This window comes from Barbatula barbatula, assembly GCF_947034865.1.
Source record: "Barbatula barbatula genome assembly, chromosome: 2".
NCBI classification, from domain to species: Eukaryota; Metazoa; Chordata; class Actinopteri; order Cypriniformes; family Nemacheilidae; genus Barbatula; species Barbatula barbatula.
Genome location: NC_136767.1, coordinates 11,227,481 through 11,243,450, shown reverse-complemented (window position 1 = coordinate 11,243,450; position 15,970 = coordinate 11,227,481). Strand labels below are relative to the sequence as shown.

The 15,970-nt window shown below is 37.0% G+C and overlaps 1 protein-coding gene across 3 annotated transcripts in view; it reads left to right on the top strand.

Annotated features, from left to right (window-relative positions):
• Nucleotides 1–15,970, top strand: part of adamts3 (ADAM metallopeptidase with thrombospondin type 1 motif, 3) — a 76,037-nt gene that overhangs the window by 13,115 nt on the left and 46,952 nt on the right. For all 3 annotated transcript variants that reach the window (XM_079477095.1, XM_079477094.1, XM_079477093.1), the window contains exons 4-5: nt 2,792–2,948; nt 14,592–14,779. In XM_079477095.1, coding sequence (XP_079333221.1) covers nt 2,792–2,948; nt 14,592–14,779 — 345 coding nt within the window. The remainder of the gene's footprint in view (nt 1–2,791; nt 2,949–14,591; nt 14,780–15,970) is intronic.

Genomic DNA, 15,970 nt, shown 5'->3' with positions numbered 1-15,970 from the left:
TAATGTTACTTGATAGAATTGAGCAGAGAAACCACACAAGCGCTTCCTTCAGCGGTCCCCGTTCACCGCGGTGCCCGCCGTAGTGATACTCTAACCCCGCAGCACTGCTTCTGCGAGCGGGCAGGCATAAATATACCGCAGAAACATTGACATCTCCTTTGCAAACAAGTTGCTGAGACATGTAGTCCAGTTCTATAGACGCAAATATATAAAATAAAACACGATTTACTTATATTGTAGTCTATTCAATGCTGGCTGTCACAATGTTTCACACTGTTCGTTTTAAATGATTCATCTGTTAATTGAAACATATTACAAATTACTATCATGCATGCATCTTCTCATACTTGTCAAAAAACGAGTTGGACGTACATTGTATTTCTGTGCTTGATACACTCCCCCAGCGTTCGTATAGGTATCGGAAAGGTTTCATTTCGTAACAACTTTTCTTAGCCCGGAACAGCACGGGGCACGCCCATGCATCAACCAAGGAGAGCGGGAGAAGGAGCATGCGCACAAGTCACTTTCACTTGTGTGCAGTAGAGAGAGAAAGAACTACGTTCACTTCATTTGGGTGATGAATGTTATATAAACGGTAGATATAATACTGGATTTGGAGATCGTTTGAAACTGATAGATGGAGTGGCAGTCCCTGCACTAAAAGATACCGGACATGAACCGCACACGTGTTAAGTGCAAACCGGTCTGTGTTTTGTTTGCAGTGTGTGCGCATGTGCTTTAGTTCCGCTTCCCCCCCACATGCGTTGCATGTTTTCGGAAATAATTGTACAGCTGTATCTGTCTTTTATAAATGCGATAAAAAATTAAGACTCTACGGATATTTGAAGGCTGTGACACTCTTCTGTAAGTATTCAAGATTAACATGAGATATACAGAAACTGTGTTTTGGCGGTTTAAAACATGATTTTTAAAAAGTAATTAAAACCCTAATGGCCCAAATATGAGCAGCTTTGGATAATGGAACGACTGCAGGGTTTCATCTTGTTGTGTGCATAGAAAAGGCATTAATTACAAATCGTTTTATTTACAGTGAATTGAATTTCAATTCTGATTCCATTATTGAAGTGTATAATTAAAAGAATTGGATACAGTCAAAATGTCCTTTCGATTAAGAGGGGCCGCTGAAATGATTTTATTCATTTCTAGTTTGTGCCTCAAATAACGAATATTGATGGGATGTGCCATTCACATTCGATTTGTTCATTTAGCAGACGCTTTTATGCAAAATGACTTCAAAATGAAAGAACATCACAATAAATTTGAACTTCAAATCACTGCTCATTGAGGGCAGAGGTGTCGAACAGAGTTCATTGGAAATGGAAAGAGGCAGCAGGTGCGTGGTAAGGTGAACTCACCATGTGTTCTTTTTGCACATGATGACCCTGGGAAGGTGTGGCTGGGTAATGACAAGGACATAGAGGATCGAGCGAGAGAGCAAGAAAGAGAGCTAGTTTACCAGCACATTCCAAAGTATGGGTTCTGAGAGGCAGTTCTGTGTACAGGAGGCCGGTTTTGGGGCCCGGGGGCTGGATAAAACTGAGAGACTGTTTTAAAAGAGCAAGAAGGCTGGTTCCCTGTCTATACACACACATACACACTTGAATTAATGTACTGTACATTCAAATTCATATGCTCACACGCACAGACCCACGTATATACACACATGAGCATATGGAGAAATTCTCACTTCGGGAGTGAGCACATATTCTAGGCTGAGAAGAGGCGTGCAGTACAAATGAGTATGATTTGTAGTGACTTTGGTAGATGCGCCCACATTTACTGTAAACACAGAAAACCCCAAAATGTGTGGTCACACATCATGAAAATATATAATTTGTTTAATGCACTTAGATGGCCTCACCACATTAATGATACATGCATTTTTTTATTGTATTGGTTTCTACAGGAAAATGCTTTGTTTATGCTTAATAAAGTGTTTATAATTTTGGTTACCAGTCACTGAAGCATGAAAGAAACGTAAAATCTGAATTCTTTCACAGCTCAATACATTTTTTTGTAAGGCTGTAAAATGTTTGATGTATTGCTAACTGGCTAACAACTTTCTACCTGTTCATATGCTGTAAGACTTAGTGAATGAGAGAGTGGGTGAAAAACAGAACATCATCCCTCCCAAAAAGACCATATGACATGTCTTGGCAGGGTTCTTGCGTTTAGTTGGAAGATTTATTGGCACAGATGCCCCCACATAATGAAAGTCACTTACACTCATGAACGCACTTCATTTGCTGACTGTCAAATCTGCATAATGCTGACATTCTCAACCTGTTTTGGGCAGTGATGCATTTTCAGGGTTTCAAAATGTTAAGTTTAGATCTACACTTTAGGATCTTAAGTAACTAGCATATTACATAAGAATAACAATCAAATTGATGGCACTTTAATCAAATTGATGGCACTTTATTCTCAGTAGTGTCAAGTGGTTTATAGATATGTTATATATATATATATATATATATATATATATATATAACTTCGAAACTTCACTGGGGTGTAAAATACAATGCTAAAGAGGGTTTATAAGGTGAAGTGTTTTAATGATATAGGCTGCAAATCTTGCAATATATCTGCATTGTCTACGCAAAAAAACTTTAAAAGATCATTTAAAAAAGCCATTTTATAGAGTATTATGTACGTTTTAAAAATATAAACTCACCCCACTTTAAACAAACATATCTTCCATGATATTTAATAAATGTTTTATATGAAAGATTTCAATTGCTCTCAACACTTGTTGTTTTGTTCTCCTTAGGCTGGTCTGATTCGCACAGATTCTGATGAGTACTTTATAGAGCCTCTGGAACGAGGAACCCAGGAACATGAAGAAAGTGGAAGAGTACATGTGGTGTACCGAAGGTCTGCAGTATTGCAAGCCCTGTCAGACATCTCTTCGGATTACCAGCCGATTGGTATGTACCACAGCATTATAAAAGTTTGGTGTGTGTCTCCAAAGAAAAGTGCATTCAAGTTTTTTGTCTTTCCATATTTCTATCGTAAAACTTGTTGTAGCCAGTCACATCCCTTTATATAGTAAATCATTCAATATTTCTCAATTACCGGTTTAAAATTCACATCTGTGGTTAATAATTAAGGACATTTTGGTTGGTTGCTGTTTACAAAATTAAATAAAAAAGTATGTGTTTGTAGCGAAATAGTATATCGGAACATATTTGTTTGTGCTTCATGTATTTTTTTCCCGATATTTTAGATGAAATATTATCTAACATAAACCTTTAAGCATTAAAATTAACTCAAGGTTAGGGTCATCATTTCGAAATGTTAAAATCATTGTAGTGAAAACTTAAACGTAAATGTCCTTGTAAACCAGGAGTTGCAATAATTTTTACATCTGTATTCTGGTGCATTTCCAAGTGAAATTGAATAAAATTCCATAAAAAAATAGGAAATGTAATTCATAATGTATTTATTTATTTTTATACTTTAACTAAATCCTTATTGATATGTGATGGTTCATTTTACTTAACCAAAACATTTATTTAGCTGTCTTAAGGCTTGTCCACACCGGGACGATAATCAAGTGCGTTTTTCATCTACGTTTAATGCATTGTGCACGCCAATGTGTGTCTCATAAAAAGAAAACGCTGTGGGCACATTTCTTGGATTGACGCACTGCGTTAAATACTGGCCTACAAATGAGAAGTTAAACACGACTTAGTGGCGCTTAAACAAAAAATGGTCTTGCCGAGCACACATTGACGAAAGAAGAATGTAGATTTATTCTTGTGTCTGACAAGCGATTGTCAGAAGCATAAAGTTGCGCAGCGCCACCTTGTGTACCGGGGTATTGCTGTTTTTCATTAAGCGCCATCTATTATCAGGGAGTGAATTTGCACGTTCACTTGGCTCAACGCCAGTGAAAATTGCTTGGGCATGAACTTTGAAAAACCTCTCGAAAAATGCTGGCGATAAGTGCATGCTTTTACACGTTATGTTCGCTACAACCAAGAACTAACATCATGTTGTCCTTTGTTTCCAAATCACATAAACTTTTTTACAACCAGAATCAGGTTTGTAAATCATCAGATGTTTGTATCTGTGTGACTGATAGCACTTTCAATGTGCACACAACGTTTTTTGTTCAAGTAATTTTATAATTACATTCAAACAGTGGGAAGCTCTAGGATGTCCAGCCCTTTGCACGTTCATGACCTTTCAAGATCTCCCCACAATTCAGCTGCTTCTAAAGAGAGAAGTGCTTGTACGGTTGTTACGGTTGCCATGGCAATGTAGTGGCATTCCATTGTATCAGGTGGGAAACAGGCAGCAAGCAGAGATGATTACGCTCTCGCTCCTGTTGCTTAGATAATCTCTGCGTCACCGGACTTTGAAGTAATTGCCGTTATCAAACCAATTGTGTCTTTTTTTGTTTTGTTGTAAAACATCAGTCTTCGTTCATCTTATAAATGGCTTGAGATCTGTTGCTTGGCCGACTCCATTTGTGACCAACTGTGAGCTATATTATACCAAAGTACCCTGCAACCCTTTCTGTGGTGTTTGGTCCCTCGGACATCAGATATACAGGGGTTATAGGAAGTAACTGCATCCGATTCATGTGGAAAACATTTATTTGCAAGCTAGGTTACGTTCCCTCATCTGTCCCTCAAAAATATCGTGCTGGGCACATTCAAACTGTAGCCAGGTAGTCATCTAGAGACCAGTGATAGTTGCAGCTGCTGTGCTGCTTAGCCTTCCGCTTCTGTTTCAGGCTCTGTGATATTTGAACTCCTTCCTTGGTGTGCAGGTCATGGCCTCTGCTCAGCCTCCTGACCAAATAGAAGCTGTCCTTATTATTTAAGTAAACTTGTCCGTCAAAGCTCTAAGAAAAGACCAAGCCTTTCGATCATCTTACATTCTCAAGGGTACTCAGATGAATCTGTTTTGTTGCACACTTGAACAATCAGTAAATGGGTTTGGGTTTATGAAGGGCATGGGAAAGTACCCATGTACCTTACTACGTCAAATGTCCAAGTCGAGGGATGGTCTATGAACTTCAGACTCCCCTGTGTTTATATCCGAGGCTAGATTTGAAAACAATCTTTGATATCATGCTGTTCACTGCCAACACGGTTTAGTCCATAATGAGATTAGCTAAGGGACTATCCAGTGTAAATATTCTCAACCGTGCTGTTTTAATACAGTCAAACACATTCCATGATGGTCATCCTTTAATAAACAAGCCTGTTGTGACAGATTACAAGGTGGGAATGTAGTAATAATCACCCAAACGGCGTATAAAATCTGAGCCAAATTCTATAAACAGTGCTGGGTGTGGATAATGTATTAACTGTGGCCACAGAAAAGAAAGTATCACATAATTACCTTAGTTTTATTCAGATAAATATAAGCATACAGAAGATCGTATTAAATGCGAGTATAAAATAACTCTTTAATCTGCTTACCATGGCTTCTGCACCGCTTTGTCCATGTGTCAGAGCGTGGCAGTAATGTATGAGAATTAAATGAAATGGCAAATATTTTAAGCACAGCTGTGAGAGTATAACAGACTGAAGCCATCGCAACAGCAAATCAGAAATTGCAAACGTAATCTAGGTTCGGTCTAAACCTCCACCCTCCCCGGACCATGAGTCAGCTATGGGAAAGGACAGGGGGCCTAGGGGAACAGGACATTGATGAACCCATTTAGTGTAAATTGCAGGCCTGGTTGCAGGACAACCTCTTTGTCTTGCCGCAGTGCATGTCTCGTTTACTCCTCAGGTTATTTGTCACTAGCTGTAAAGATTGGCTCCGGCCCCTAGAGAGATGAGTTTAACCAAAGGGAATAACAATTATGGTGGTGGGCAGCAGAGGCAGCGTGGTGTGTCTACGCATAAGATGTCTCTTAGCGTGCTGCAGTTGCCAGGCTCCAGGCCGCAAATTAAACATGCTAAACCAAGAAGGACGCAAGGAGAGGATGCGAAAGCCTGTTGATATTGCTTGAGAGGTAGCGGAGGTGCAGAAGATCCAGATTTAACATAATGGAAAATGGCTGTCGAGCTTGAAGGAATTCGGTGAGCTTTCAATCCAAACAATTCAGGAAACGAAAACAGCCACTTATAACACGTAATCCCTCTACAATGCACAAGTATGTGATGTGTGAAAATGTCAAAGCAAATATAATAGGTGAGACCGACACAGAGAGATTATCTAAAGAGGACTTAACTGTAGCCTGAGACATTTTGTCAACCAAAATCCGCTTATCACTGGTATTACAATAACAGTTACTGTTTTTTTTAAGTCTTCAGAGCAAAGGCTTTGAATGATTTTGACAGTGCTACAATGATATCTTTAATTCTGTACGTTCTTTAACTCCATTGGGTTGTTCTATGTTTTCCACTGTTTCAGGGGTTTCAGTAGTCTGGAGAAAGAGGTTTGTATATTGAAGTGTCAGTACGGAAGATGTGACTGTGGCCCAAGCTGTGTTGCTTCTATAACCTTGTTGACTGTAAATCATTTTTGCATTGCATGACCGTATTTTTCCATCATATACGACTGAGTTGAAGCATTTTATTATGGCTTGTTTGTCATGTATTACTCCCCCCAAGTGGTCCTAACCTGTAGAAATGTCTTTATTCTTTTGAACATAAAGAAAGATATTTGGAAAAATGTTGCAACTGACATTTCTGGGTCATCATTGACTATCGTAGAAGGATAAAAAAAAATGATGGTCAAAGTTGCTCTATAAAGGTTAACTTTCCTAAATTCTTCTAAATATCTTATTTTGTGTTTAACAGAAAAAGTATTTTTTGTGATACTTCTGTGTTCATTAGAACAAATACATTTATACAGATTTGGAACAACTTGAGGGTGAGTAAATGATGACAGAATTTTCATTTTTGGATGATAAGATCAATTTGATAATGCAAATTTATCCAAATGTGATATTTGTCAAATTAGTCAGATGCCTTAAGGTAAGCTGTGTCAATGGCTCAACTAGGGATAGTAAGCTTTGCTTAAAAATGGCAGAAATACAAAAAGTATTGAAATATTATTACAAAATTAATTTTATTTTTACTGCACACAACTTTAAATTAATTCATATGCGACCAACGACCAACTACACATTTTCTTTTTGGTATATTCTTATAATTATCTTGTCTATCTTGAAAATATGAATTGTTCATTTTTTCTTCTTAAAATATATCATATTAGTTTCACACTTTCTTTTTGCAGATTCTATTAGACATCCTAAAATATGATTAAATATCAAGATGCATTAGTTTTAACTCATTTGTTGCCTTGGGGGTAACTTAAATACAATTTCTGTACCGAGCAGATCTACTAGATTCCATAGCTCGTATGTTCTCTGAAAAGCTGTAAACCTTAAATTCACTCAGTGACATCATCAACAGTGAGGGCAGTTGGCTTTTTTGCAACATTACAAAGTAAAGCAATGTGGTTTGGGAGCACAAGGGACTAAATTATGACTAACTGCCTTACTGAAAGATCCATTCCAATGACACCGCCTCTCACATTGTGATGTCAAAGACTGTCAAAGACAAAGATATATGTTTTCCCGCATTGGGGATAAAGCGCCTCTTTATTGGCACTAGCCTCTTTCCGATCCAACAGAGACCCATTACTGACACATGTCAGTGGGAAGTTCCTTGAATCTTAATGGTATAAATCGTTGGAGATTATTTTTGTTATGGCCTGAAGCATATTTCTTGCTTCATCTTACAAACGTTAAGGTCATTAAGCTGATTAGCATTCTATAGCTATGTGCAATTTCCATAGATTTCCCCACTATTTTATTAGACATTTCCTTAAAATGGGTCTTACAGCAGATAAAATTCTTGTGTTCACAATGTTTCAATTTTTGAAATTTAGTAATAGGCATTTGAGGGATTTATAAACAGTGATCACAAAGGAAGTGTGATGTTAAATGAAACTTGGATTTAGATCATATTAGACATGGCTAAAAACTGTGTTTGCTGTGTTGTCAAGTCTGAAAGTGTCTGGACTAAAAAAAAACATAGCTTTAGGAGACAAGATCTGCCAGTAACAGCACTTCATTAGAATTTTAAATGTAATAAAAACATGGTGTACATAATAAATGGTCTTATAATTAGTGTGTACCCTCTGCGCTATGAGTGGAAATGCAGCACAACATGTTGAGCGCAAGCTCTGAATATTCTAAAAACCAAGTGTAACAGGGGGAAAGATCATACCGGGGCTCTTACAATTTTTTAATGGCTAGCAATAATATCTAATTGATCCTAAATAAGACATAAACCTGCTAATAATAAATAGGGCTTTCTTAAAGGACCTCCATATCTACTTTGTTGCTTTTTATTTCACATGCTTTCAATCTTCAGCTCCAAATGTCGTATGGGTATTCTAAGTGTGGATTGGAGATTGATGTGTGAACGGTGTGATCTAGGACTTTTGCTTTCCATAATTATTCCTCTCTGAGGATTTTAACAGATCCATGAGTGAAAGAAAAACAATTTGGTGCTTCCATCAGACATCCTCATATAGGGCCTTCTTTAAATTCAACACAGCATGATTGTAAAATATTACTCTATGAAGAGATGATTTTTGGTAAATGCAAGGAATAGAAATGGTACATACAATATTTAAATGGTAAATACAGTTAATATTTTGATATCTTGTGCAACCTTTTTTAAATTGGAACCACCTAACAGAGCTCCTCCTCACAAGATTCCAGAGCATGCAGACCTTTAGTTATTCATTGGAGACCCCTTTTTGTTTTCAAAGTTCAACTCTAGTCAGTCAACAGAAGGACAGGTCTTATACTGTGAATTATCACAATTATCCTCACAGAGAAACATTCTGTAAAATCAATCATCGAGTCACATTTCTTTCCATTAAACCTTTCGAAAATAAGCTGTAATAGTTGAGGACCTTTTTGATCATTTTTTTCCATGAGCTATTGTTATAAATATCCTCAAAGCTGCTTTAAGCTGATGACAACCTTGAAAGCATTTCCACATCATCTGAACGTCATTATATTAGAGTTAGTTAGTTACTCCGTGTGTCTCCGTTCCATTGAATCACCCCTCTGCCATGCCACCTGGCAGTGAAAAAGGAATGACTTTATTACCGTCCCACAATACCCTTTTCTTTCCCTTCTCTTCAAGGTTTGCTGGAATTAGACAGAATAGCAAATTGACAGAATTCTTAGAATTCTTCGTCCACATATAATCTCATATTCAATATTTTATTCCATTAATATTTAAATAAATAAAAAATAATACAGAAGAGCGGTTTTGCGGCAAGGTTTTTGTCCATTGGCCTTAAGGCACAAGCAGATGTATTATGATACGTGTATTCATGTTTTGTGTAGCTTCCTGCTTTTATGTAAATGTTAATGAGTGAAAATCACCTGCGAAGCGGCGAGCTATGTGATACTGAAATACTGTTATCATCTGGTATTTTAAGTGCCTATATGTGATAGTCTCAGCAATTTCGTTTTTACAATATGCATATTCTTTTTAGCTCATTGATGTTCCATTCAAGGTAATTTGCTTTCCAGCAAACTTTCTTTTATTCACCTGGCTTCTATTTGAAGCTTGATATTAGGACCTAGCTGCATTTCCGTCAATGTGGCCACATCTGTTTTTGCTTTGGGGAGGCAAACTGTGGACTAGGAAAGTACTTCATGGCCTGATTCTTTGTGTGTATGTGGCGTATTGCTCTTGGTTGTTAAGAGGTTGTCCCCATGGGCCATCTCATGCTGAAAAACAGTATCAGTAAAAACCGAGTAACAGTCAATAGAAGCTGTCATCACACATGACATCCCATCATCCTTTAAGCTTCCTTTTAACAGAGTCACGTGTTATGGGCAATAGAGTGTACTTCACCTTAGCGCACCTCAAGGGGTCTTGAATTACAGTTATTCATTTATTTACTTTCATGGTGCAAGGTTGACAGAAGGCTTTAGAGACCCAAACTCAATGAAACCAAGTTTTTTTATTACGTATGAAGAATAAACAACTGTATATCAGCACGACAGGGAACTGGTCCCCACTTCCACCCGTGTGACATTGAAGGATATTGTGTTTTGAGACAGTGTTGGGATGTAGCTGTCAAATGACCTGTCAGCTTTACAGATATTTGATATGAGGGTCTGCTTTCGTCCTGTTTTCGAAACAGCAGCGAGTATAAACTTTACATGGTTTTTTACTTTATTTGTTTAAAATCAAGAAAATGGTGGGTATACAGCCCTTGTTCTTTTCAAAGAGAGGGATTTTTACCAACGGAAATGCATTTGGGTTCGTTCTGAACCACATGCCTGATGACTTTAAAATGGATAATAGTTCAAACCAATTTACATTCAAACTCCTTTCACTGTGGAAAATCTGGATTAACACAAGAGATCAGTGATGACATTGAATGTCAGTGGGAGAAAGAAAAAAATTTCCTCTCCCAGTCTAATGGATTCAGTGCCTCTGAGAAATTAGGGTATTTAGCATAGTGGATTTACCATAAGCCCCTTATTTATGTACAGAGAACTTTCGAACAAATTAAATTATGATAAGGATTAATTAAGATTAATTGAAGATAGTATGGCGATGAAATGGCTTTAGGCATATTTAAGACCAGAAAGCTTTGGTGGTATAAAGAACATCCATACAGTAAGCCCCCGCTGCCTTATTTGAACTTTACTAGTAGTGTTTGCTAACTCAGCTGGTCTCATTTACAAGAGTTCTCTTATGTGCTAATAAAGAGCTAAAGTAGCTTCCAGAACATTAGATCACAGCTAGAGATGCTATCCTTCAGTGCCACGTGGAAAGAATTCCATCTAAATTGCCTCCTGCAGCATCTTTTGATCCCAGAGCTGTTTGTTATTAGCACGCTGTTGCCTGCTAATTGTTTATACTTCCAGGGAATGAAAACCGCCTTCAACAAAAGGGTTATTAATCCTCAAATACGTTTTTCGGTAAGGACAGCTGAGAGACCCTTTTTCGTGATTTTTCTTATTAGATGTTTTAAAAATCACACTGTGTACTATAATGTACGACGATTGTAAGTGGTTTAAACATGCTTGATTTGAGTAATGTGTAAAAAATCTGTTATTAACTTGATTACAGTAGGAATCTTTTCATTTTAGGTGTCTTTTGTTGGTGTATAATGTGAACACACCAAATGGGTTTTTAGACTTAAGATCTTTTTATGAAGACTCAAATATAGATGAATGTGTGGGTAGGAGAAATTTTCAACATTCAGTAATGAAATATTATGTTAATCCAGTTGATACGGTCATATCAGTTATACTTTATATTAAGGTACTTCAATTCACTTTGGTTGCGTATTAGTATGTGTAAAGCACATTTTAATGTTTCATTCTGCATGAATTTATTCTACATCCCTTAATCCTACCCAATACCTAAACTTAGAAATGACCTCATAATAGTTAACAGTGAGATATGGACCCTAATCTAAAGTGTGACCATTATATCAGTGGTTTTTACCATAGCTGCATAAAAAGGTGTCCTGAATGTTTACTCGTGACATGATTTTGAAAGCCTTGTATCCAATTTCTCCTCTACAGCAGTCTGTTGTTTTATTGTAAGAAGTGAGCTTGCAAGGCTGACCCAGAGTCATGGTTCAGCATTGCAAGGAATTGAGAAATGAGATCGTGTAGAGGTGACAGATACATGAATACACACACTGTTAGTGTACAAACTCAAATAAAATATATTGTTTCAGGGTTAGTTGCTTACTTCGTGATCTAAAAGCTGCAAAACTAATAACCTCACACCTTGACGCAGTTATGCTCCCATTTTACAGCCCAGACATGGTACATTTCCACTGGATATCTAGATGGTCCAATTTGCCATCGGATGTCATTTTTAGAAGCAGAGGTGGCCGGTTTGCCACGTGTGTGCTACCCCGCTTTGCCATTTGTGCATTTGTGAATGGCAAACCCTAAGGAGAACTAGAAGTTGCACAGAGACGCTTTGGACCAACCAGCTAGTGAGAGACACTCTGGTCGTCTGACTTTGAGGGGAAGCCCTGTGCTTTTTGAAGTGAAACCTCACAGACGATGTTTACCCTTCTGGGATCTGGGCCACACAAGAATGCGTATGTCATGACGGCTGTGTAGGAGCCGAGGAATGTACCTCACAATCCCCACACTGTAGACCAGAGCCAGCCAGGGTGCAAGATGTTTGGAATATTTATTTTAGCATCAATGTAAAAGAGACATTGGTTTAAAGCCTGAATTGATGTTGGGTCATGAAAAGTTATTGTAGGATTTGTTTCTGTTGTTGTTGGCTGGCATCTTCTTGCACTCTGTAAAGGCCTTGCAAGGCACTGGTTTATCATAATGCAAACAGGACTTGTTCTGTTTAATGTTTTCGTCATTGCCAAATGATAGAGAAACGCGATTTTCTTAAAACTAAGAGACCATCTGGTGTTAAGATCTATTTTGGGAGATCTGAAGTAGACAGCACTTCGGATCCAATCTTTCCTTCGACCCCATATGACTTTGTAGGTCATTTATCACTTCCCTCAAATACGATTCATAGGAGCATTTACTACAGTAAATTTGCACCACTGTCTTCAATAGGCAACGTCACAGTAACCTATTGTTAATCTTAGAGAGATGAGCTCACCCAAAAACAAAAACGTATTTACCTCATATCAAGCCAAACCGGTAAGATGTTTTTTTTCTTCTGCTGGGGAACACAGAAGAAGCTATTTTGAAGAATGTTCGTAGCCAAACAACATGGCTCCAATGACTTCCGTTGTATGGACGCAAAACAATTGAATCTTTTTTCTGTTCTAAAAAGGTAAAACTCAGGCCACAGGTTTTGAAAGACAAGATAGTGAACAAAATTTATAGTGAAACAATTAATTTCTGAACAAATGATGGATAAGGAATAATGTTGAAAGTTCATGTTCATGTATAAACAAAAAACGTCATTTCATGATAAACACACAACATTGTCATATTTTTTACTTTATACTCTTAAAATTATAGTTTCTTGAAAGCTTCTTCACAGCGATGCCATAGAATAACCATTTTTGGTTCCACAAAGAACCATTCAGTTTCTTTAAAACCCATCTCATTCTTTCTTACCTTTTTATATTCTGAACAACCTTTTCTCACCACAAAGAACCATTTGCGAAACAGAAAGGTTCTTTGAAAGTTGGAGGTTATTTTATGGCATCATGAAGCAACTTTATTTTTAAGAGTGTAAAACTTAACTGTAGCTCTTGATAAGCGGCTTGCACAAATGCCCAACAAGGTCAGTTTAGAGGATGTAAGACTCGGTTTGTCCTTTGTGCCCCAATTGCAGTTACTGTATAGTTTAAAAGCAAACCCCTAAATAAATAAAAATATCATATTAAAAATAATTTGTTCTCTTTTTCTGATAACAAAATGCAGTAACAGATCATGCTTTGCACACATCTGAAAGTCACTTAATAGTATACTATTAAAAGTGTTTTAAAACATTTGAGCTTAAAACATCATGCATAAGCTTAGATATTTGATTTATTTTATGCTGTAACCAAATATTGTTGTTCTGTTTCTTTTTTTGTGCCTGATTAACCCTCAAGTGATGTTGGGGACAAATGTGGGCAAAATTATTTGTTTTTCTTAAATAACTTTTTTTCTCTTAATCTGATTGGTACAAAACTCGGCTGCTTTCCTAAGTTTGCCTCTAAGCATATCCCAAAAAGTTGGACTTTATTCAACAATCTTAAATTGGTGACAATAAAAAACTCCTTAATGAGCTGTTAGTGACTATTTGTGGGCACCCATAGGTAATGAATGGGAAATGTCTAAAATTCAGTTTTTTATAATAACCATCAATAAATTCAAATCAATGCAGATCATACATACAGATATGTATTAATATAATATATATATAAACATCCTCAACCCTATACAACAATTAATTCAACTATTTTAACTTGTATGAAAATCTAGAACGAAAGACGTTAAGTTTGTTATAACATTGGTTTATAGATGTTACCCTATGCAACCAGTGAGTAGAACTGCCATTGAAATTACATGTAACTGCTATTATGATTAAATCAGATGTCACTAAAAGACTAAAATGGGACATATTTTGGGGGGTTTTCTGTGTGTTTTGATTAAGGGAATGAACGGAATCTTTTTTAAGTGAATTTGAGTTAAAAAATAGAAAATGCTTATTTGATGTACATTGAAAATTCATCTGATGCCACAAAAAACAGAAACGTCATTTATTTTAAAAGGTTTTTACTGTGTGGAATTACGTTTTTAGTAAAAATCATGTTTTCTTGTGAATTTAGGGTGAAAACTGCTTATTTTACATTGAAATAATTGGTGTCATTAGGTAAAACATTACATAGAAATCACCAAATAAATGCATAACTTGAAATATTTTACATTTTTAAAAACAAAAGATTATATGAAAAATGTAAATGGAATCACAAATTTGTCCACTAACAGGAGATAAGTGCAGTCGAGGGTTAACATGCAACAGTGACTTAATCAATGTTGTGTGTAGTCACTATCAGGTGTAAACAGTGATATGCTGGATGTAAACACGTCTCATCTATTTGTTATGCAGAGCCTGGACTGGATGTGCCGAGGGTGCTGGACAACATTGCTAAACAAGTCAACCAGACGGCCAGGAGACGGAGACACGCCGGCGATGATGACTACAACATCGAGGTACTTCTCGGAGTAGATGATTCTGTTGTCCGGTTTCATGGGAAAGAGCATGTGCAGAACTATCTGCTTACCCTCATGAACATTGTGAGTATGCCTTGTGAATCTGATCAGTTCTGTTTCTTCTCCTAAACTCTATTAACATTCCATCTAATTCAGTTCTTAGACTCACATTCAAATGGTCACAAGTGTCATTATTATTATTATGTTCATAACTCATTTTAAGATGATTAGTGATGACAGTATAGGCAGTGTAAAGTGGATGGGCACAGTTAGAATTTGCACATACGCAAAAGTGCATAAGAGCACAAATAAATTGACCTTTTATGAGGGGTGAAATTGTCCAGATGTGCAACCACCATCTCCAACGTTTCCAATTGTGTCTCTGAGTGACTGACTTGCAGGTTATCGTAGCACAACTAATATGATTCCCATTAATGAAAGAGAAGCCCATTACCTCTGCAAGACTGACATCTCCTAGCTTTTTGAAATTGCACTTCAAAATAAAATTGTGAAATGATCTGTGTAGTCTATGGATCTCATTTTTATTCATGTTTTTTTCTACGAGAAATTATTCAAATGGCTTTAGAGATTCAGCAGCATATTAACTGTGTGCATAAACTAAACAGAGAGTGGCTGTAAGCTCCTTACGTCTGAATGTATGTCTTCTGATTGCATAATGTGACTCAACCAGTCCTTAGTTATACTTCAACAATTGGAATTGGAAATAATGGGAAATTTACCCAACTAGTTCTTGGCTGTTCTTGACTTTTTCTTCCGTCTTTTTTCTTTTCACCAAAAACCGAACAAAAGCACAGAGTGCTTGTGGATGTATGCAAAACTCTGATGAAAGGTTAAAGGGTCACTATCAGAGTTACAAAGAACCGTCCTCCAGTAGGTATCCCTGCTGCTCTGCAATACAGCACACTGATAAAATAGTACCATGACTGACCTCACTTAACATGCCCATTGTCCACCCTATAAATATCTGTCCTGTGGTTCTGATTTATGTCCTGATATCACTGACATTGGGAGTCCTGGATATTTCATTGATTGTTAAAGAACTTTTCCCCCTACTTTTCACAGTTTTTGTGAAACTGTGAAAAACACCCCTATATGTGCCAGGTAAAGGTATCAACAATGTCTTAAATTGTATGGTCGACGTAGAATCAATGTAGAATCAGTGTCTTACAATGCATACACACAATGGTGCTATATAGCACTTAAAGTGGTTCTTTGTTCGTAATCATAGGGGAACCACTTTTTGTACTACTGTAT